General features: G+C 41.0%; 1 protein-coding gene across 6 annotated transcripts in view; it reads left to right on the top strand.

Moving 5' to 3' along the window:
* LOC133491655 (rho guanine nucleotide exchange factor TIAM1-like) overlaps positions 1 to 18223 on the top strand; it is a 62096-nt gene that overhangs the window by 35466 nt on the left and 8407 nt on the right. For 5 of the 6 annotated variants that reach the window (XM_061803063.1, XM_061803065.1, XM_061803062.1 and 2 more), the window contains 11 exons: positions 331 to 503; positions 1177 to 1401; positions 2285 to 2470; positions 4529 to 4681; positions 4757 to 4831; positions 8285 to 8455; positions 8534 to 8638; positions 9817 to 9898; positions 9992 to 10078; positions 11205 to 11423; positions 11961 to 12067. In XM_061803063.1, coding sequence (XP_061659047.1) covers positions 331 to 503; positions 1177 to 1401; positions 2285 to 2470; positions 4529 to 4681; positions 4757 to 4831; positions 8285 to 8455; positions 8534 to 8638; positions 9817 to 9898; positions 9992 to 10078; positions 11205 to 11423; positions 11961 to 12067 — 1583 coding nt within the window. The remainder of the gene's footprint in view (positions 1 to 330; positions 504 to 1176; positions 1402 to 2284; positions 2471 to 4528; positions 4682 to 4756; positions 4832 to 8284; positions 8456 to 8533; positions 8639 to 9816; positions 9899 to 9991; positions 10079 to 11204; positions 11424 to 11960; positions 12068 to 18223) is intronic. The other variant, XM_061803067.1, reaches the window with a different exon arrangement.

The raw sequence follows: 18223 nt of genomic DNA, 5'->3' as shown, positions 1-18223 counted from the left end.
TCAGGTCGGAATCAATCAGAACACCAAGGTTTCGGACTTGGTCTTTTGTTTTTGAAGATGAGAGAGTCCAGGTGTTTACTAACATCAATTCTCTTTTCTTTATTGCCAAAAACAATTGTCTCAGTTTTGTTGTGACTTAGTTGAAGAAAATTCTGGCTCATCCAGTTATTTATCTGATTCAGACAGTGGCACAATACCTCAATTGAACTGTAGTTATCTGGAGACACTTCTAAATGAGACAAATAATCTGGGTTGAGGCTGAGGCCCTCTGTGGTAAAACTGAGATTGTGGAGTATTCACTTTGAGATTTTGTTTTTGTGTGCGTTCCAGGCTGCACGCTGTTCCTGTACGAGTCGGACGGTCGCTCGGGCATCGACCACACCAGCGTTCCCAAACATGCGCTGTGGGCCGAGAACGCCATCGTGCAGGCGGTGCCCGAACACCCCAAGAAGGATTTCGTCTTCTGCCTCAGCAACTCGGCCGGAGACGCCTTCCTCTTCCAGGTCAGCGGACGTTTAAATGTGTGATATGTATGGTATGTACGGTATGTTGGCGTGTTCAAAGGGTGCGCTGTCACAAAAGATTGTTAGCTATGACAATTCGTCATTTGTATGCTGTCACCTGCCACGTTTGCAAAATGGAGGACAAAGATGTAATGAATACATTTTATTAGGCTGGCTGACCGCTTTGCTCCTATCTCGTCCTCATCTGTACCTCATTTGCATACAACCATGATATTGTAACAATAGATCTAGTTTAATGTCATCGCTTTGTTTTTGTTGTACTCTATATCTAAATTATATTCAGTTGACTGTATCCACAGTTGTTGATTGTTAGCATTATTATCATTGATAAATTATTCATGTGAAACATATTGTTTTGTTCTCAGTCGGGACTGACAATCTTAACTATTGAACTCGTTAAATATTGAATATGAATTGCAACGTGAATGTAGCCAATCAAAGAACCAACTTTACTGACGAACAAGCCCTCGTCAGTCAAACTCAATCAGCCCACCCCCGGCTCAACGATATCTTTGGCAGCAGAAAAGGTCCAATTGCACGCATTTGTTATGTATTTGTGTTATTGCTGCATTGCCATGTGCTCATTCATCATCTTATCCCAGTGACAATGAAGTTTTCCTCAACGTGACAATGTCCGCGTGCGTCCCTCCAGACGTCGGGTCAGACGGAGCTGGAGAACTGGATCACGGCGATCCACTCGGCGTGCGCCGCCACCCTGGCCCGCCAGCACCACCGTGATGACACTGTGCGCCTGCTGCGCGCGGAGATCCGCAAGCTGGAGCAGAAGATCGACATGGATGAGAAGATGAAGAAGATGGGCAACATGCAACTGTCCACTGTCACCGACGCCAAGAAAAGGAAGACCATCCTGGAGCAGGTAGGATAAAATGGTTGTCTTGTTTTAAGGTTTAATTTTGTTTTTATGTTGGTTACGTTTATTTTCTTAAAATATATTACATTCTTTCTACAAAATGATTATACTCTACGTTTATTGAATTTTTTTTTACATTGTTTTCCTTTTATTTGTTTTAGGTTTTTATTTTATCGTTTAATTTCTTTCTAATTTACATTTGAATCTTTATGTGACATTTGATTCATTTTAGATAACTTCAAGTCATGTTTTACATTTTATTTATTTGTAAAATGTGCGTTTGCTTTAGTTTAAATAATTTTTATTAAAATGTTATTTACTTATATTTTTATTGTTTTCATCTACATTTATTTGCATTTTAATATAATTTGTTTTATTTTTAGTCATTTGCCCCAATATAAATTTATCTTATTACATTTAATATATTTTTTTTAAATAAAAAACATTTACTGTATTAAATTTAAATGTTTTTTTAGTATTATATGTTTTTTATTATTTCATTGAGTTTGTTTAAATAAAAAAAAAATCTTTAAAAGCATAAAAATATTTTTCTGTTGACCCATTGTTTCATCTTTTCCTGAAACAACTTTCTGCAAGCTTCTAATTGGCTAAATTAGCCGTACAGTACGGCCTGATAGAGCACCGCCCATTACCATTTAATCTTGGGAAATAACATTGACAAAAGGCAACTACAGTACTTAAATGTACTTTTAAAATAATTTATTGTTTGATATCTTATTTATATGTAGTACACCTCCCACGGCCAACCTTGTGATGCACTGCACAGTCAGGGGCTTCATCATCATCATCACTCCCACGTCTCAGTTCTCGAGCGAGGCGGAATGTTCTTTCTTCGCCGCTAAACAGATCTGGCCTTTTGTCCGTTCAGATCTTCTTGTGGGAGCAGAATCTGGAGCGTTTCCACATGGACCTGTTTCGCTGCCGCTGCTACCTAGCCAGCTTGCAGGGAGGCGAGCCCCCCAACCCCAAGCGCCTGCTGGGCTTCGCCTCACGACCCACCAAGCTGGCCATGGGACGCCTGGGGATCTTTTCCGTGTCCTCCTTTCATGCCCTGGTACCATTTAGACACACACACACAAAGACTCAAATGTACAGTATGTTTGTCATGGCAAGAGAATGAAAATTGACTTTAGTATGCTGTTATACATGATCAGATTAATACTTGGTGAAGCAGCATTTGGCTCATTATGCAAGTTTAGTCCCGTTTTTTGTTCCAAGTCAGCAATTGCATGTGTCATCACACAGAAACTGAAATACAACCACAAACACCACTACACTGGATCGGATAATAATGACTGGGTGAAGCAGCATGTGGCTAAGTAAGCAAGGGTGTTCCTATTTTCCATGTTCCAAGTTAATGTAAACAACTATATGTTTGGAAACCCCCCAAAAAATAAAAAAATTACCTGACCAAAAATGTCAGATAATAATCAACATCTTTAGAGTTAGCTTAAGCAGCATGTCAGAAAGCAAAACAAAGAAAATATATTTGTTTAGCGCATTGCATAGACTAGGTAACTCAATGTGATTTACATGATTAAAGCCATTTAAAAATAAAGAGATAAAACATTTAAAACGGCATAAAAACAATAAAAATGACAAACAGAAAATGGAAAAAAAGACAATTAAAACCGCATACAGTGCAAGTAATATGATCAAAAAGTGGATATATTCTAAAAAGCATGAGGAAAAAAGAAGAGTTTTCAACCTGGATTTAAAAACATTCCCACTTGGGGCTGACCTCACCTCTGTTGGCAACTTTTTGTGCAGCGTAATTGCTAAATGCTGCTTCACGATGTTTGCTTTGGACTCTGCGCTCCGCTATTTGACCTGAGTCACTCGATCTCAGAGCTCTACTGGGTTTGTATTCCGTAAGCATTTCTTTCATGTATTCAGGACCTAAATCGCTTAGTGATTTATAGACCAGTAGCAGAACTTTAAAATCTATTCTGAATATGACTAGAAGCCTGTGCAAGGACTTTAGGATTGGAGTTACTTGCTCTAACCGCTTTGTTGTAGTCTGAACGTGAGCTGCAGCATTCTGAATGAGCTGCAGCAGTTTAATACTCTTTTTTTTTTAATTTTTTTTTTTAAGGAGTCCAGTCAGAAGACCATTACAGTAACTCATTAAGGTTAAATTGATGGGACCCTTTTCCCATGTACCTTTATAAACACTTAAAAAAATACCGTACATTTGTAATCACAACGTCAGAGGACTAAAAAGTGTGACCGGCCGGCATAGTCAGAAGACCCTCTGCGTCCATGTTATTTTTTCTCTTTGCAAAGACCGCAGTTGCATGTTTGTAACCTCCCCAAGACGGCAAAAAAAAACAAAAAACGAGTCAACAATTGACGTCAAAGCTGCGATTTATCCGGGAAGTGGAGAATCCTGTCCAAGAAACAAAGAACACGCCCGCACACGTAGACACACACACACACACACACACATATATATATATATATATATATATATATATACATCAGAGTTTGATGGTGTTGATTGGCAGATCAATATGAACTGTCCCTGAGGCGCTTTCCCACAAAATAAGCTTAACATTCTCCCCCCCCCTCTCTCTCTCTCTAACTCATCTTTTCCTCCCTCCCTCCTTTCCTCTGACTTTCTTTGTCTCCTTATCATCTTCACACCCACCCCCTTTCGGCCCCACTCTCCTCCCTGCTGTCTCACACTGTCAGACATCAACACACAATTGATTTTTTTTCAACCATCCATTTTATTTGCAGACATTATTAAGTCCTCCATGTTAGCATGTTAATATCTGAATTCATCAGAACCTCTGTGGCAGTGAACGAGTTAAATCTTTACTGTCGCTTTACATATATGTGTCGACAATAGATTTTTATGATATTTTTATAATGCAAATTTTTTGGTGCAATTATCTTTTAGTACATTTATAGTTCTGTAGTTATTCAAAATATTAATCTTTGAGCACCATTTCATGTATAAATCTGCAAAAGAGCAATATTTCAAGGATTTGTATGATTTTGTAAAAGTGTTATATTTATCAATTTTCTATGCTTTTCTTCACAATAATAAACATAACGAGTTAACCCTAACCCTATGTACATATTGATAATTGTGTCAAATTCTCAGGTGTCCGCGCGCACGGAAATGGGCGTGAAGCGGCGCAGCCACGCCACGCCTTCTCGCACCTTCAGCAAACGCCGCAGTCGCTTCTCGTCGCTTTGGGGTCTCGACACCGCCTCCCGCAGGAAGTCCAAGACGCAGCATCCGACCATCAGCCAAGTACACAATGACGAAACCCGTACAAATTCTCCCTGCATCGCGCATTTTCGCTTTCAGTGTCATGTATTTTAACAGGTGTTCGTTGACGGCGTCGAGCTGGCTAAAGCGCCCACGGAACCAACGTATGAAGACTCGGCCAGCGACAAATCTGTGAGATTTTTTTTATTCTCTCGTATTTTCTATACTTTTTGTCAAACACAAACTCATCTCACTTGTATACAATCATGCAGAAGTGGTGGTGTTGTTTTTTTTTTTGTGAACAATGGACCGATTTAGCGTTTTGTATCTAGTTTGGGATTTTTATTCTGGTAGGTTTGCTGTTTCCTGTCTTTATTCCATTCATTGTGGTTTGATGGGACTTTTAACCGGTAGCGTTTTGTAAACAAAAGGCTTTGATGTGAATGTTTAGTGGCTGTGACTGTTACTGCTTTTATTTTGGAAAGTTGCTTTTTTTCTGTCCTTGTTAATTTGCTGTTGACTTGATAGAACATTCAGACACCCAATAGAGCAGGTTTTTGTTCACAAAAATACTTTGATTTGGATATTTTGTTGACCTTTTTATTGCAAGTATGGCCTTATGGCCTTTATTTTGGTAGGTTCCTACTTCCTGTTTTGGGATGTTGTTAAGAGAAAGCTGTCATACCCTGCAGCTTTTTGTTCACAAAAACGATGTTTCTTTTTCCTTACTTATTAGAGCATCTGATGAGTCTTTCCGTTTGTTTAATGGGTTACAAGCTTGCCTTCTGCCCTGAGGCTAAAAAGCAGCAGCATGCTGCAGTTTTCCACCTTCTTTCAGATCCCTTTTGTGTGTTTTTTTTTTTTTTATTGTGGCTTATTTAGCGAACCACGGATGTACCGTTCCACATCCATGAGCATTCCTCCGAGGTTCCGTCTTTCGCTTGACGCCCGCTATCTGACGGATTAACTCTCTCGCTAACCACCCAGCGTCTGATCCACTCGTAATGCAATTATTTCTATTCCCGGGCATCTTTTCAGCCTGTCAAACAGCACATACTCATCCCTCTTTGACACCTTCTCGTCTCGTCTTCGCTCTGGGCGAGCCAAAGTTGACGGGTTTCGGAGGCTGTCAACCGGCGATCTTTGTCTGCCTGATAATTCCACTGAAATGACTACATTCATATTAATTTTTGGTTGAATAGGAACCCTGGAAATGGCTCAAATGTTCAAAGTGTCTGAATTCCCGTGTGTTTGAGAGCATGATTTCCTAAGTCTTTCTCATGGATAAACTTAAAAATTCAATGGTGCTAATTAAACTTGTTTTGAAAACGGGTGTATTTTCAAGACTTTGAGGACAAAACTCAAGAGTTTGGTGTTTTATGGCGAGCCATCCAAATTTCAGTGTTGGTGAGTCATCAAAGTTCACCACCGTGCTGTGCCAACACACAATGACAAAAACTCAAGTATTTAGCGTCTTCCATCTCTAACATGGTTTAGATTTGGTAAAATTAGGATAAATTCTCTCCCAAGTTCATTTTTGAAGGACCCTTTAAAATGGCCAATCCGGTATATGTCAGAAATGGCTGCTTGAAGCCAAAATGGCTGACTGCTTGTATCTATTCGGGTATGGCTTCTCGAGACTTTTTGGGGGGTCTACTCATCATCCATCCATCCATGTTCTTTGCCGCTTATCCTCACAAGGGTCACGGGGAATGCTGAAGCCTATCACAGCTGTTAAGGGGCAGGAGGGTGGGGTACATCCTGAACTGGTTGCTGGCCAATCGCAGGGCACATAGAGACAAACAGCCGCAGGGGCAATTTAGAGTGTCCAATTGATGTTGCATGTTTTTGGGATGTGGGAGGAAACCGGAGTGCCTGGAGAAAAACCCACACAGGCACAGGGAGAACATGCAAACGCCACACAGGTGGGGCCGGGATCGAACCCGGACCCTCAGAACTGTGAGGACAATGGTTTACCAGCTGACCCGCTGTGCCTCCTCTACTCATCATAAACATTTCAATTTCATGGTACCAAGTGAAACTAGAATGTCCAAAACTAAATAAATTCACAACTCCACTATCTAGAAAACAAGGTTCAAATTTGTTATTGATCGGTCAAAATCTCTGGGACGCGTTTGTCTTTGAGGGACCGATGGAAAATGAGCCCAAAACGGCTGACTTCCTGTGTATATTCGGGGACCACCAACTTCTAGATCATTTCCGCCCCTGGACCCCCGGAAATAGTCATAAATAATCCTCAAATGGTCACCTCTTACCAAAATGGCTTGGTGTCTTTTCAGGCCTCTTCTGGTGTAGAACTGTAATACACCAATGGTAGAGCAGCCCAAATGTTCACAGCTGAAGGCTTTTTTGCATTATATTCCGGCCAAGCCTGCTGACAGATGAAGCATCTTGGAATTTGGGCCAGGTGGTACCGAGCTGCCTTAGGGGGAGTCAAGGATCTGGGGGGCCGCCTGATGCAGACCCCCTCGGCTGTTTAGAAAATGTGTACCAGCAAAGGGGAAAAAGAAGAAAAAAAATAAGGTGGTGGAAATTTGCAACACAATATGATCAGAAAGATCTGGATGTGTGAGGTCTTGTTGATGCCGATCGGGCTGCCAGATTGGCTGGACTCACACACCCAAACGTCCACACACACACACACACACACACACACACACACACACACACACACACTTACACACACACACACACACACACACACGTGCAACCTTAAACTCACTTGGGGAGCTCAAGGAGATCACAAATGAGATTTTGTAATTAGACTTCCAGATGCTCGAGACCACCAGCAGTTTCCACTGGGTCTTCGGTGAGATTATTATGACGGAGTGTATCTATGACTGCAGTGTGTCTCCAGGAAGATCCTGTTAAACCACTGCATGGTCTTTGCTGCAATATTGCACATCGATTTCAGGGTGTTGGCAGCCTTCTTACAACCATCTTCTAGATAGAGCGTTAACAGGAAATTTAACACACCTACTCCTCCTTCACACTTGAGAACGTGTAAGGTGACGTGAGAGTGGAGGAATTATTGGGCCTTGTCTTCTTTTCACTCACTTTTGTTGCCAGCAATTTAGACATTAACTCATTCATGACCCATAGAATATTGCTTTCTGTTACTATATTCAGTCCACACCAAAACTACCTTAAAAAAAAAACATTTCTAGCATTTTACGTTCTTTGGTAATCAACTATAGAACACCGAATGGTTCCAGCAAAAACACCGGTTTCTGACTAAAAAGTGGAGAAAACGAGCTTTATATGAAAACGTGTCACGCAGAACAGTGATGCTAGTATTTTTTTGTTTTCATGACGCTTGAAGCAACAAAAACAAGACTGAGAGAGGCCTTTTGATGGCAAAATAGTGATTTATTTGCAGCAATACAACAAAAAAATCTGCCATGAACAACGCTTGACTGTGGCACGATCTGCCACCTATTGCAACACATAACTCTTTTTTTTCCACCATATATATACAAACTGTAGAAGTTTGAGATGCCTAAACTTCTCTGACTTTTGTGTCGGCATTTCATTACCTCATAATCGTATGTATAAAAATCCATGGCAGCGAATGAGTGAATCTACAAATACATGGAGCATATATTTTCATCGGTATGTTTTCAGAAGGACCAAGAAAGCTCCGTCAAAAGTCTTCCCCAGTTGGCCCTCGACAATGACGTGTGGCTCCAAGAGACCTTGGCCCCCTCCTGGGTGTGCCTTCCCGGCGACCAGCCCGTCCTGGCTGTGGTGCAGCCCGGCGACACGGCACTGGAGGTCCTGAGCGCCGTCTGCAAGGTGATCATAAGAATCTCAAAGTTTTCGGGTCCATGCACGTTACTTAAGCAGCTTTTCACCGTTGTTGTTCTGCCGCAGAAGAACAAACTGGACCCTTCTTGTCACTACCTGCGTTTGAAGGTGGTTGTGGATGACCGCGCTCTCCTCTACGTGCCCAAACCCGACGAGGACGTATACGATGTGGTGAGTTACTTAAATGCTACTCTTGTCGCTGACTTGATATTTAAATATTTTAATAGAAGCCCTTTTGATGGTTCGGCCTTCTCTCATAAATCCTTCTATTAACATTGTGGTGAGAATCCACACTGAGGATATAAAAATGATGACAAATCTTATCATTGTAAACAGGGATACTGGATATATATATTGTATATCTTGGTTAAATGTCATCAGGTGAATGAAATTGGTTTATTGACACATTCTTGATCTTTACATTCTTTTACTTCATTTTTGTTTCATTTTTAATAATGCATCCAAGTAGCCTGCTCTTTAGTCTTTAGCAGTGATCATCTATTTGAAAATTTAATGTGATGATAATCATTACAGTATTTTTAAAAACACTGACGGCCTCTTTGCTAAATATTTCAAAATATTCAAAATACCACTGTCAAACTTTATTTGATTTAGATGACGTGAATGCAGGGTCAAAAGAATCTCAATTCAGTCCATATTTCAACCAGATTTTTCAGTTGTCATAAGTGTCAATGTTAACATTCCAACGCAACATTTAACACATTTAAACAATTCATCTTGGTTAAATGGATCCAAGAAATTGATCCATCCATCCATCCGGAGCAGGGCACATGGAGACAAACAGCCGCACTCACAATCACACCTAGGGGCAATTTAGAGTGTCCAATTAATGTTGCGTGTTTTTGGGATGTGGGAGGAAACCGGAGTGCCCACCCGGAGAAAACCCACGCAGGCACAGGGAGAACATGCAAACTCCACACAGGCGGGTCCCGGATTGAACCCGGGACCTCAGAACCGTGAGGCCAACGCTTTACCAGCTGATCCGCCCCGCTGCCTCGAGAAAACATCTTCACCCAAATTCATGTGCACTGTGTGTGATAAATTATGCAAATGAGCTTGTTCTCACAGAAGAGGAAAAATTGTTTTTCAGTGCAGTGGTCGAAGCCCTGTGAGCACATAAGGACTTTCACCTGGAATGCTCTTCATCCTCTATGATAAACATTCATGCTTATCACATTATTTCACATCTTGACACACACACACAGACCCTGACCCGTGACCTTGATGCAGTTGTTTTGTTCAGGATGATGAATAAAATATAAACCTCTCAAGTGCGATGACTGTCACACAGTTTGTTTTTTTTTGTTTTGCTTTTATGTGTTTTCCAGCTGTACCAGGAGATTGAGATCTGCGCCAAAGCCACCAGGCTGATCGAGTTCGACCGAGCCGAGTCATGCACGCTGGGCTACGGTAGGCCGCTTTGACATAAAAGACTTGTTTTTCGCCAGCGTTACGGATTCAAAATGGGATTTGAAGCCAGCTTTGTTGTTTCCCCAATTCCAGGTTTCTCTGTGTCTGTCATGGACGAGGACGGCACGCAGCGGCTTCACATCACTGACGTCAAAGCGGGAGGACTCGCTTCCGCGAAAGGTGCCAAGACCTTTTTCTCACTCCAGCTAGCCTAGCATGACGCTAATAACGCTCGCATCCTGCTGAATCACACGCACGCACACAAACGCTCACAATGTTAGTGGGTCAGCCAGCATGTTCCATTGATCCACTGAGCAGAATGTGCGGAGACTGAAAGAGATCACGTAAGAAAACCAGGCCAACACTGCAGGCTTTACCCCGACCCGTCTCGCTTAATGTAGTCACACGCACACCCACAGAGCCACCGCACAGTCGAGCCTGGGGCGCTTTAATTCTCTCCATCCGATATACAGCTGACATTTCGTATTGTAGACAAATAGGTCATAACTTTAGGCTAAATTTGTGTACAAAGGTGTGTGTGTGTGTGTGTTTTTGTGTGTATGTGAGCATCGGTGAGCTGTCTGTCATGTCTTCTATGGCTGCTAATTGGCTGTCAATTAGCAGAGCAGGTGACCGGAGGAGATGATTGTGTTCCTGTGCATTGTGCATGCAGTCGTCATGACTGGTTTTGAGGCAAGGTTTGGGTTTCGGTCAAGGGTAAGGGATTCAATTTAGGCTTTAGAGCCAGGGTTAGGGCTTCAAATTGGAGGTTTCAGGTCAGGTAAGGTTTTCAAGCAAAGGTTGCGGTTCAAGTAAGGATTTTGAATTAGAGCTTCAAAATTAGGGTGTTAAGTAAGGCTAGGCAATATAGATAGCCTTTTATTCCTCAATATTCATGCCGGATAGCTCAATGATGTGATAACCACAACACCTTGGATTAAGTGAAAATATATTTAAAAAAAATATATATATATCAATTCAAAAGGATGTGAAAAGTGATGGGTTTTTTTATAAGAACATACTGACAGTAATCAGCATTAACAAAGTCAGGAATAAATACAAAATCTTCTTGTTGAGTAGGGTTTAAAACTAATTTAAACACAGGTTAAGGTTTCAAGCCAGGATTGGGTTAAAAAAAAAAAAAGAAAGAAAACACAATTAGGGTTTAGGAGAGGACAGGAGCGGCGTGAGCATGGGCCGACAGCTAGTGAGTGTGATCACGCCCTGATGTGTTTGTGACATCTACAGAAACAAAAGCTTCCTTTTGAGGTAATGCCATCTGAATTCCCCCCAAAAAATAAAAAAGGTGTACAGGCTGGTGACGAGATCCTGCTGCTGAACGGCAAACCGGCCGCCGCCCTGCAGATGGACGACATGCGGGTGGCGTTCGCCTGCCAGGCCCTGACACTGACAGTGGGCGCCCTACCCCGCCTGGACCCCGCCACCTTGTGCCCGCCCCCGGCGCCCCGACGCTCCGATGCCGAGCCCGGTGCGCCCGCCACGGACATCTTCTCGCAGAGCCAAGGTAAGGAAGTCTCTCAAAGCAAAGCAAGACATTTATTGGTATAAACATATTTTGAAACGACTAAACAGTTATTACTGAAGGATTGATGAGGTTAGATTTTCAAGTCGGATTTCAAATGAGAAATCCATAAATCAAATCCAAGCTGTGACATTTAATGTTGCTTTTATGTCATATGCTTCTATTCATGTACAAGTTACACGCCAAATTTTGTGACCTTATTAAAACCTTCCAATTGGTATCTTTGAAAAATCTAATGCTAATTATTTACCAGTCCCCTTCATCCATGCACAAGGGCACCTCTTTATTTATTTAATAAATGACAAACAGGAGCTGCATTAATATTTATGAGGTACTGTCACATGTACGGACAGATGGGAGTAAACTCTCCAGCTGGAGGTTATTTACTCATGACAAGGAAGACATATCCTGTGGGACTGAAAGGAGCGAATAATAGCAGATGAAGGCCTTAATTATCGTAAAAAAAAAAATTGATTTAATAATGCCACACAAAACGTTGTGCAACATTTATTTCCACAGAGGACATCCTGGATGACGTGTCGGGTCTAACAGTGGACGATAGTTTGGACGAGGTTACCCCGCAGGGTCCCAGAGATCCTTCTGAAGAGAAGATCTACAGGCAGAAGGTATGATGTCAGTTATCCCTGTCACACAAAGTCTCTGGAAAATTGTGTCATCAGACGTGTATAATTTTATTCAAATGGTTTTCGGACAGAACCCAGCAAGGCGGACGTCGCTATGTCTGTGCCAGTTCGCATATGACCCACTCTATAGAATTCAGAGACATGACAGAAGTGATGTTACCGATTTGCTTATCTTTCATACAGAACCCAGCAAAAGTGGACATACGATTCTGTCAAGTTCAGTCACAATGTCTGTATTGTTCCATTCACACTCAGTTTCTGTAAATTTGGCATATTACGCACTTAAAAATAGAGCCAAGCCAGAGTTTGCTTTTTGTTTCATACAGAACCCAATGAAGCAGGACAAGGTCATGTCTGTGTCCGTTTACATTTATAATTTAGAGCCCCTTTTGTTTTTTTTTTCCACACACTTTTTACTTTCTTGATGCCACAGTAGATTAGAATGCACACCCTTGCCTGTGTATGGGTTCACATGACAAAAATCAGTTGACCCTTTCTGCAGAACAGTTTGAATAGGAAATTTCTGCATTTGTTCCCGACTGTTTTTTTACACAGAGACCCAACGAAGCAGGAAATTGGTGTGCCTGTTCACCCTCAGTGTCTATAAATTTCTATAGCCCCTTTCACACCGTTTTCTAAACATTGCTATAAAATGTTACAGTGTGTGCGCGCACGTGTGTGTGATTTTGACAGACGGATGTGAGACGAGCGTATGATTTAGTAATTAAGCGGCCGTCGCCTCTGATCAGCATGTCGGCATTGTGATGGTTGTCGCTAGCAGGACAGCAGCGGACCTTGTTGCCCCTTTCCCCGGTTACGCTTGTCACCATGGCGACAGCTGTTACCTTTTTGGATTTTTTTTTTTTTTCCTTTACTTAAATCTGACATTATGAGCCCTGTTCCAAGGTTGGACATGAGCAGAGGATGAATGACGAGACAAATTATTTTAGGCTCTTGCTTCGTTGGCTCGCTAAGGCTCATGCTTTATATAAAATAGGAGTGTGCTGTAGTTCATGTTAGATTACTAAAGCTAACGCAGTGTATGATCGTGCCAGCTGGCTGAAGTGAAATAGGATGTATTGTATGTAAAATTAAGGTGTTATTGTCGTCTTAATGCTAGAATGAACATGTTCACTCACTGGCTGACCTGTCATTATTTTGGATGGCTACATATTTCCTTTTTTTTTTTTCCATCTATGCAGAAAAATTCTAGTACCTCCACCTTAGCTGCTGATTAAGATACAGGCTTTAGGAATTTGGATGCTGTCTGTCGCTAAACTACCAAAAATCCTGGCAAATGCCCCCCCGCCCTATTGTAATTTTCTATCTCTTGTCCCTGCTTTGTCTCACCTCATCTCACCCGGTGGCGAATGCGGCACCGTTTTTAATTATCCAGACATGCTCGTCACTTCATTGTGTCACTTAGCGCAGACAAATGAGTGTCTGGCGCGACGGCGGGCTTCATTATTTGAAACAAAAGCACCATCGCTGCCGACAAATGTGATAACCAGAGGGAAAGAGGAGGAGGAGGGCTACGGGGGAGGGGGGGGGGTGATCACTTGGGATAACAGCAATCACGGAGATGATGAGAGTGGTGATTGTTGTCATTCCCGGGAGACAAAAAGTCCATCTGCTTGTCATTTATATACTTTTTTTTTTTTTTTTTTTTTTTTTAAACCTGGAGGCTTTTGAAAAATGTGCTGCTTAAGTGTCCAAGGGGTCAGGCTTTTCTATGATTGACAGACATTCCTTGCTTCTTTATTGTTTTTCGCATCTTCTGAGATGGTTTTTTTGAGGGGCAGGGGGGAGTTTTTAATCTCAATCATGTCTGATCGTTACTGGTGATTGTACTGACACAATATGTCCACTAGAGAGAGTCATTTGCTTATGTATTAATTTAGCAGCAACTGACATAATAGTATTTTGATGATGATTTATTTTTATATTAGGCCTTTATTTCACAGTGAACAAAAAAATCACTGTTACTAAACGGTGGCCTTAATTATCCAAATTTGACAGTATATTCTCAAATCCTCCTTTCAAAATGTTTTAATAATGCCACTCCTTACAATCAGAAAAAAAATGTGCTAATTTCATCAACCACCACCCCCAAAAACTGTTCTTCTTTCCAAAATATGATTGCAGGATTTTATCTATAAATAATATTAACTATTTCAAGTTTTTAAGTACTGTATTCCAATCCCTCGTCACCACTGGCCACTTGGGGATTTAATTTACTAAGTACGGAAAACATGCAACATGTGACGTCATTGACTCAGTTTATAAATATTTTCCCTTTGTTTGATCTTGTAGTTAGTCGATGTCTGTTTTACTTTTATTAGTCATAACTAAAACAAAGGCTGAGAAATGGTTTACATTTATGACGTGGACCGTGACTGAATCCAGTGTCTTGCCCCATGTTCCCAAGCACTGTACTTTAATGGTAAATGTTGTCTAAAGTCACATTTGCATATTTGAATATCAAAAACATATTGAGCTCTGTTTTTTGTGAACAAAGTGTTGGCAGATAGATCAAAGTAAATGTAATTTGATGTAAAAAGTAACACGTCAGATTATTCATAATGTCACTGGACCATGCATCATTGCATAATTATTTTTTAAAAATTATCCATTTTTTTCTCTTTATCCAAGTTTTGGGTCACGGCAGTAGTACCTTTAGCAAGGAAGCCCAATATCCCCACTTACTCACTTTTTTTTTTTTTTTTTGGTAACCCAATCCGCTCCTTATTTGAGGTGTTTTGAACTGATCCCCAATTATAGTCTGATTTTCAGAAATTTTTTTGCATGGTTAGAATTAGTTCACTATTTTGTGTCGATCCGATTCCCTTATCAATAGCAGGGGTCCAATATATCTCTTAATACCAAAAATCAAGAGACCTCAAATACAAAAGCCATGAAGACAAAAGGACATAATTTTGGTGTAAATTTGTTTGGACTTCTGTTTTTTAATTAATTTTCTATGATTTGTCAAATCTTGGGATGGAATTACATCAGACCAATACTTTTTCTTGACATTTTATGTTTTTCATATTGATTTGGATACCCATTGTAAAATTTTAGACTTCTGTTTTTGAATTAAATTTTCTATGATTTGTATAATCTTGATGAAATTACATCAGACCAATCCTTGTTTTTTTTTTCCAAATTAACATTTTATTGTCTCATATTGATTTAGAATACCCATAGTAAAAATTTGCTTTAACCTGAAATCAGAAATGAAAGAAAAGATTGGGGTGTGTTTTGCTTTTAACCCATTTTGGGACATCATGATTTTCACGCATTATATCCTTCAGTATATCAAAATATTTAAGTGTTTTAATCTGAAGGCATAATTTGGTGTCTAAGAAAACCCAAGTACCCTCTCGCGGGCAGCGTCCCATTTTTGGGACGAGACGTTTATCTCTATAAGGCAAAAAAAAAATTGCCACCCTGCCCATGAATGGGTTAAACTCATTAATAAAATATCTTTCATTTTAAAAATATAGGTGAGTCATTCTTTAATTCAAGGCAGAAAAAAACTGTTCATCAACCAATTGAAATTTGATTTAAGCGGCTCTAAAGATGCTTTTTTTCTTTTTTATCATTGTCAAGTACAAACTTGTTCTGAGGAAACATTCATATGCGCTGTATTGAATACATGCCAAGCCAAGATCTCGGATATGCTGTGCATAACTAATCTGTTTTTATCCCACTTTTGGCTGGCGGGCACGCCGATGCTGACAGGTTGCCGCTTGCCTCCCAGCCCCTCCCTCCACAGTCTACACTTCTTCCATACTCGCACATGCACTCGCTCCATAGCCAGAGGCTGTTTTACATGCGGTAAGATGATGCGCAAGACCTCTTTTGGGGATAAGGTAATGCTTTTTTTCCCAGCACTTTTAATTCATGTAATTTACCTATTTTGCTTCACACATGGCTTTTTTTCAAGTAGGTTTTTGTAAGATTTGTTTTCAAACGGGTGGTCCTCCAACTGCCTGTTATGCAAATGAGGCGTCAGAGAGACTAAGCACACGTGTGCATCACTGAGATGGAATTAAGGTGTTGCATAACTGTGTTTGCAGAACCAGGTGCGGTCCGTGCAGGTTGTGTTGACTTTGGAAAGAAATTACGTAGATTGTGACAGTAAAACCTCCATGAAGGATCGTGTCATTGTAGTATGTTTTTATAGTGAGCTTGACTCGAGCAGAGCTCCGGAAATGTTTCTGGAGATGCACGTTGATGGGTCAAAGGAAAAATCATTTTTGGTGTAGCTCTTTTTAGGGGACATTTCTCATTGAATTTTAATGAGCCAGTTCAGACATGTAGAAGAGGATGAAGAAAATGACTTGCTAGCTGTTGATTTGTCTAACGAGTTATGCGAAAACTACCGACCAAGCTTCTGGAAAACTTGCCAAAGCGGGGTAACGGGAAATAAACATGATTTTCTGATTTGCTTCTGGAATTAGGACTTTCTCATTTTGCATGCATCCAAGTAAAATAACTCTTATATTATACTTTTCACCAAGGAAGTTATCATGGCTGCCTGTTTGTCTGTAGGGCAAAAATGACTATACAGTTCTTGAAAACATCAGTTGGGTGACTCCTCAAAGAAAAAGACATTTCCTTGACGCAGGTCAAGAATGGACCTCTTTAGATGATTGAATAATGCATGAATCTTAATGACCGAATTTAGTGCTGATCTAATCAATCTTTGATCTTGTCTGTTGTGGCTGTCAGTTCTGCTTACATAACTCGAGTGTATGCACTTCCTTTCTCTCCCTTCCCTGCCTCCCCCTCCTCCTCCTCTTGTTTCTCAACTCACGGAGGAGACGCTTCTTGTTCTTCTCGACTTTTTTCCACCCCGGAGTGAGACGAGTTTTTTTTTTTTTTTTTTTTTTGTCGGTCTGAAAGTTGAAGGCTTTTGAACTCATGTTTAGCGGTTTTGTTGGATACTCCTGGACCGATGTTTGAGCTGTGATCCGACCGTCAGCATGTCCGTCTTCAGGAGGTCGAAGAGGAAGATGAGGATGAACTCCAAGTGGGCGTCCAAGTTGGTCTGTGATGTTTTACACCTGGTGAGCTGCGCTTTGTGTTGAAGGCTCATTTTTATTATGTGTCATGGTTAGGGTGCATTAGCACATCATTAATGGGGTAGTAGCAGCTCGCTTGTTAATGTTCTAGTGGTGAAGTGGGATCTCCATTTGGTGCTGGCATCTGTCTCTGCCCCACCATCCATCTGACGCTCATTCTTGAACGCTGAAAGTGACACTTCACTTAAGGGAGCCATGCACGCTCTTTACGAACCTCATGGAGGTTGTCTGGTTTGATCAGGGTGACATTTAGTTAAAACTGTTTAAAATAAGGAGGCGGCAATCATCACCAGTTTGCTTGCATTTTAGGAGAATGGAAGAGAACTGCACCCTGCAATTGTCCACCACGCTCTGGAGCAGTTCTCTCCGGCCCCTTAATTTTATTTGCATTCACGGGAGAGGACAGTGTATGTCAAACGAGTACATAAAGTAACATAAGAAATACGGCAAAAGTCATTTTAAAATCATCCTCCAGGTCCCCTCCATCAGTCTGGCTCTTCGTCTTCTGCAGCCAGCGATTTCCTCTTTTGAGCGCAGATCTGTTTCCTGTTGAATTGCTAAATAAATCTCTAGCAAAGCATTTCTTCAGTGCAGTAAAGCACTTCCTTTATAGCACAGCAAATGTATGATAACTATATTTACAATTATTCCAACAGCAGTCACACGCTCTAGTTTCTCACCCGCTTAATTTCATTCAGCGAGGCGCACAGTCTTAACGGCTGCACGATATTGGGGGGAAAAATGACATTGTAATTGTTTTTTGTTCTGTTTATTTATTTTGTAACTGCGTTCTAAGGTGGAATGTGGGAAAAAAATACAAATACAGGGTAACATAGGCAACGTGAAAATCTCTTTTTCCACTCTGTGATGTTATATAGCTCAATTTTCTGTGCCGCTTATCCTCAAAAGGGTCTTTGGCGTGCCAGAGCCTACCCCAGCTATCTTCAGGTGAGAAGCAGGTTACACACTCAACTGGTCTCCAGCCAATCGCAGCGCACGTAACCATTCGCACCTTATGGGCAATTTACTCCAATCAACCTACCGCATG

Source organism: Syngnathoides biaculeatus, chromosome 18 (assembly GCF_019802595.1).
Source record: "Syngnathoides biaculeatus isolate LvHL_M chromosome 18, ASM1980259v1, whole genome shotgun sequence".
NCBI classification, from domain to species: Eukaryota; Metazoa; Chordata; class Actinopteri; order Syngnathiformes; family Syngnathidae; genus Syngnathoides; species Syngnathoides biaculeatus.
The sequence above is the reverse complement of the archived record's forward strand: the minus strand, read 5'-3'. Positions and strand labels throughout refer to the sequence as shown.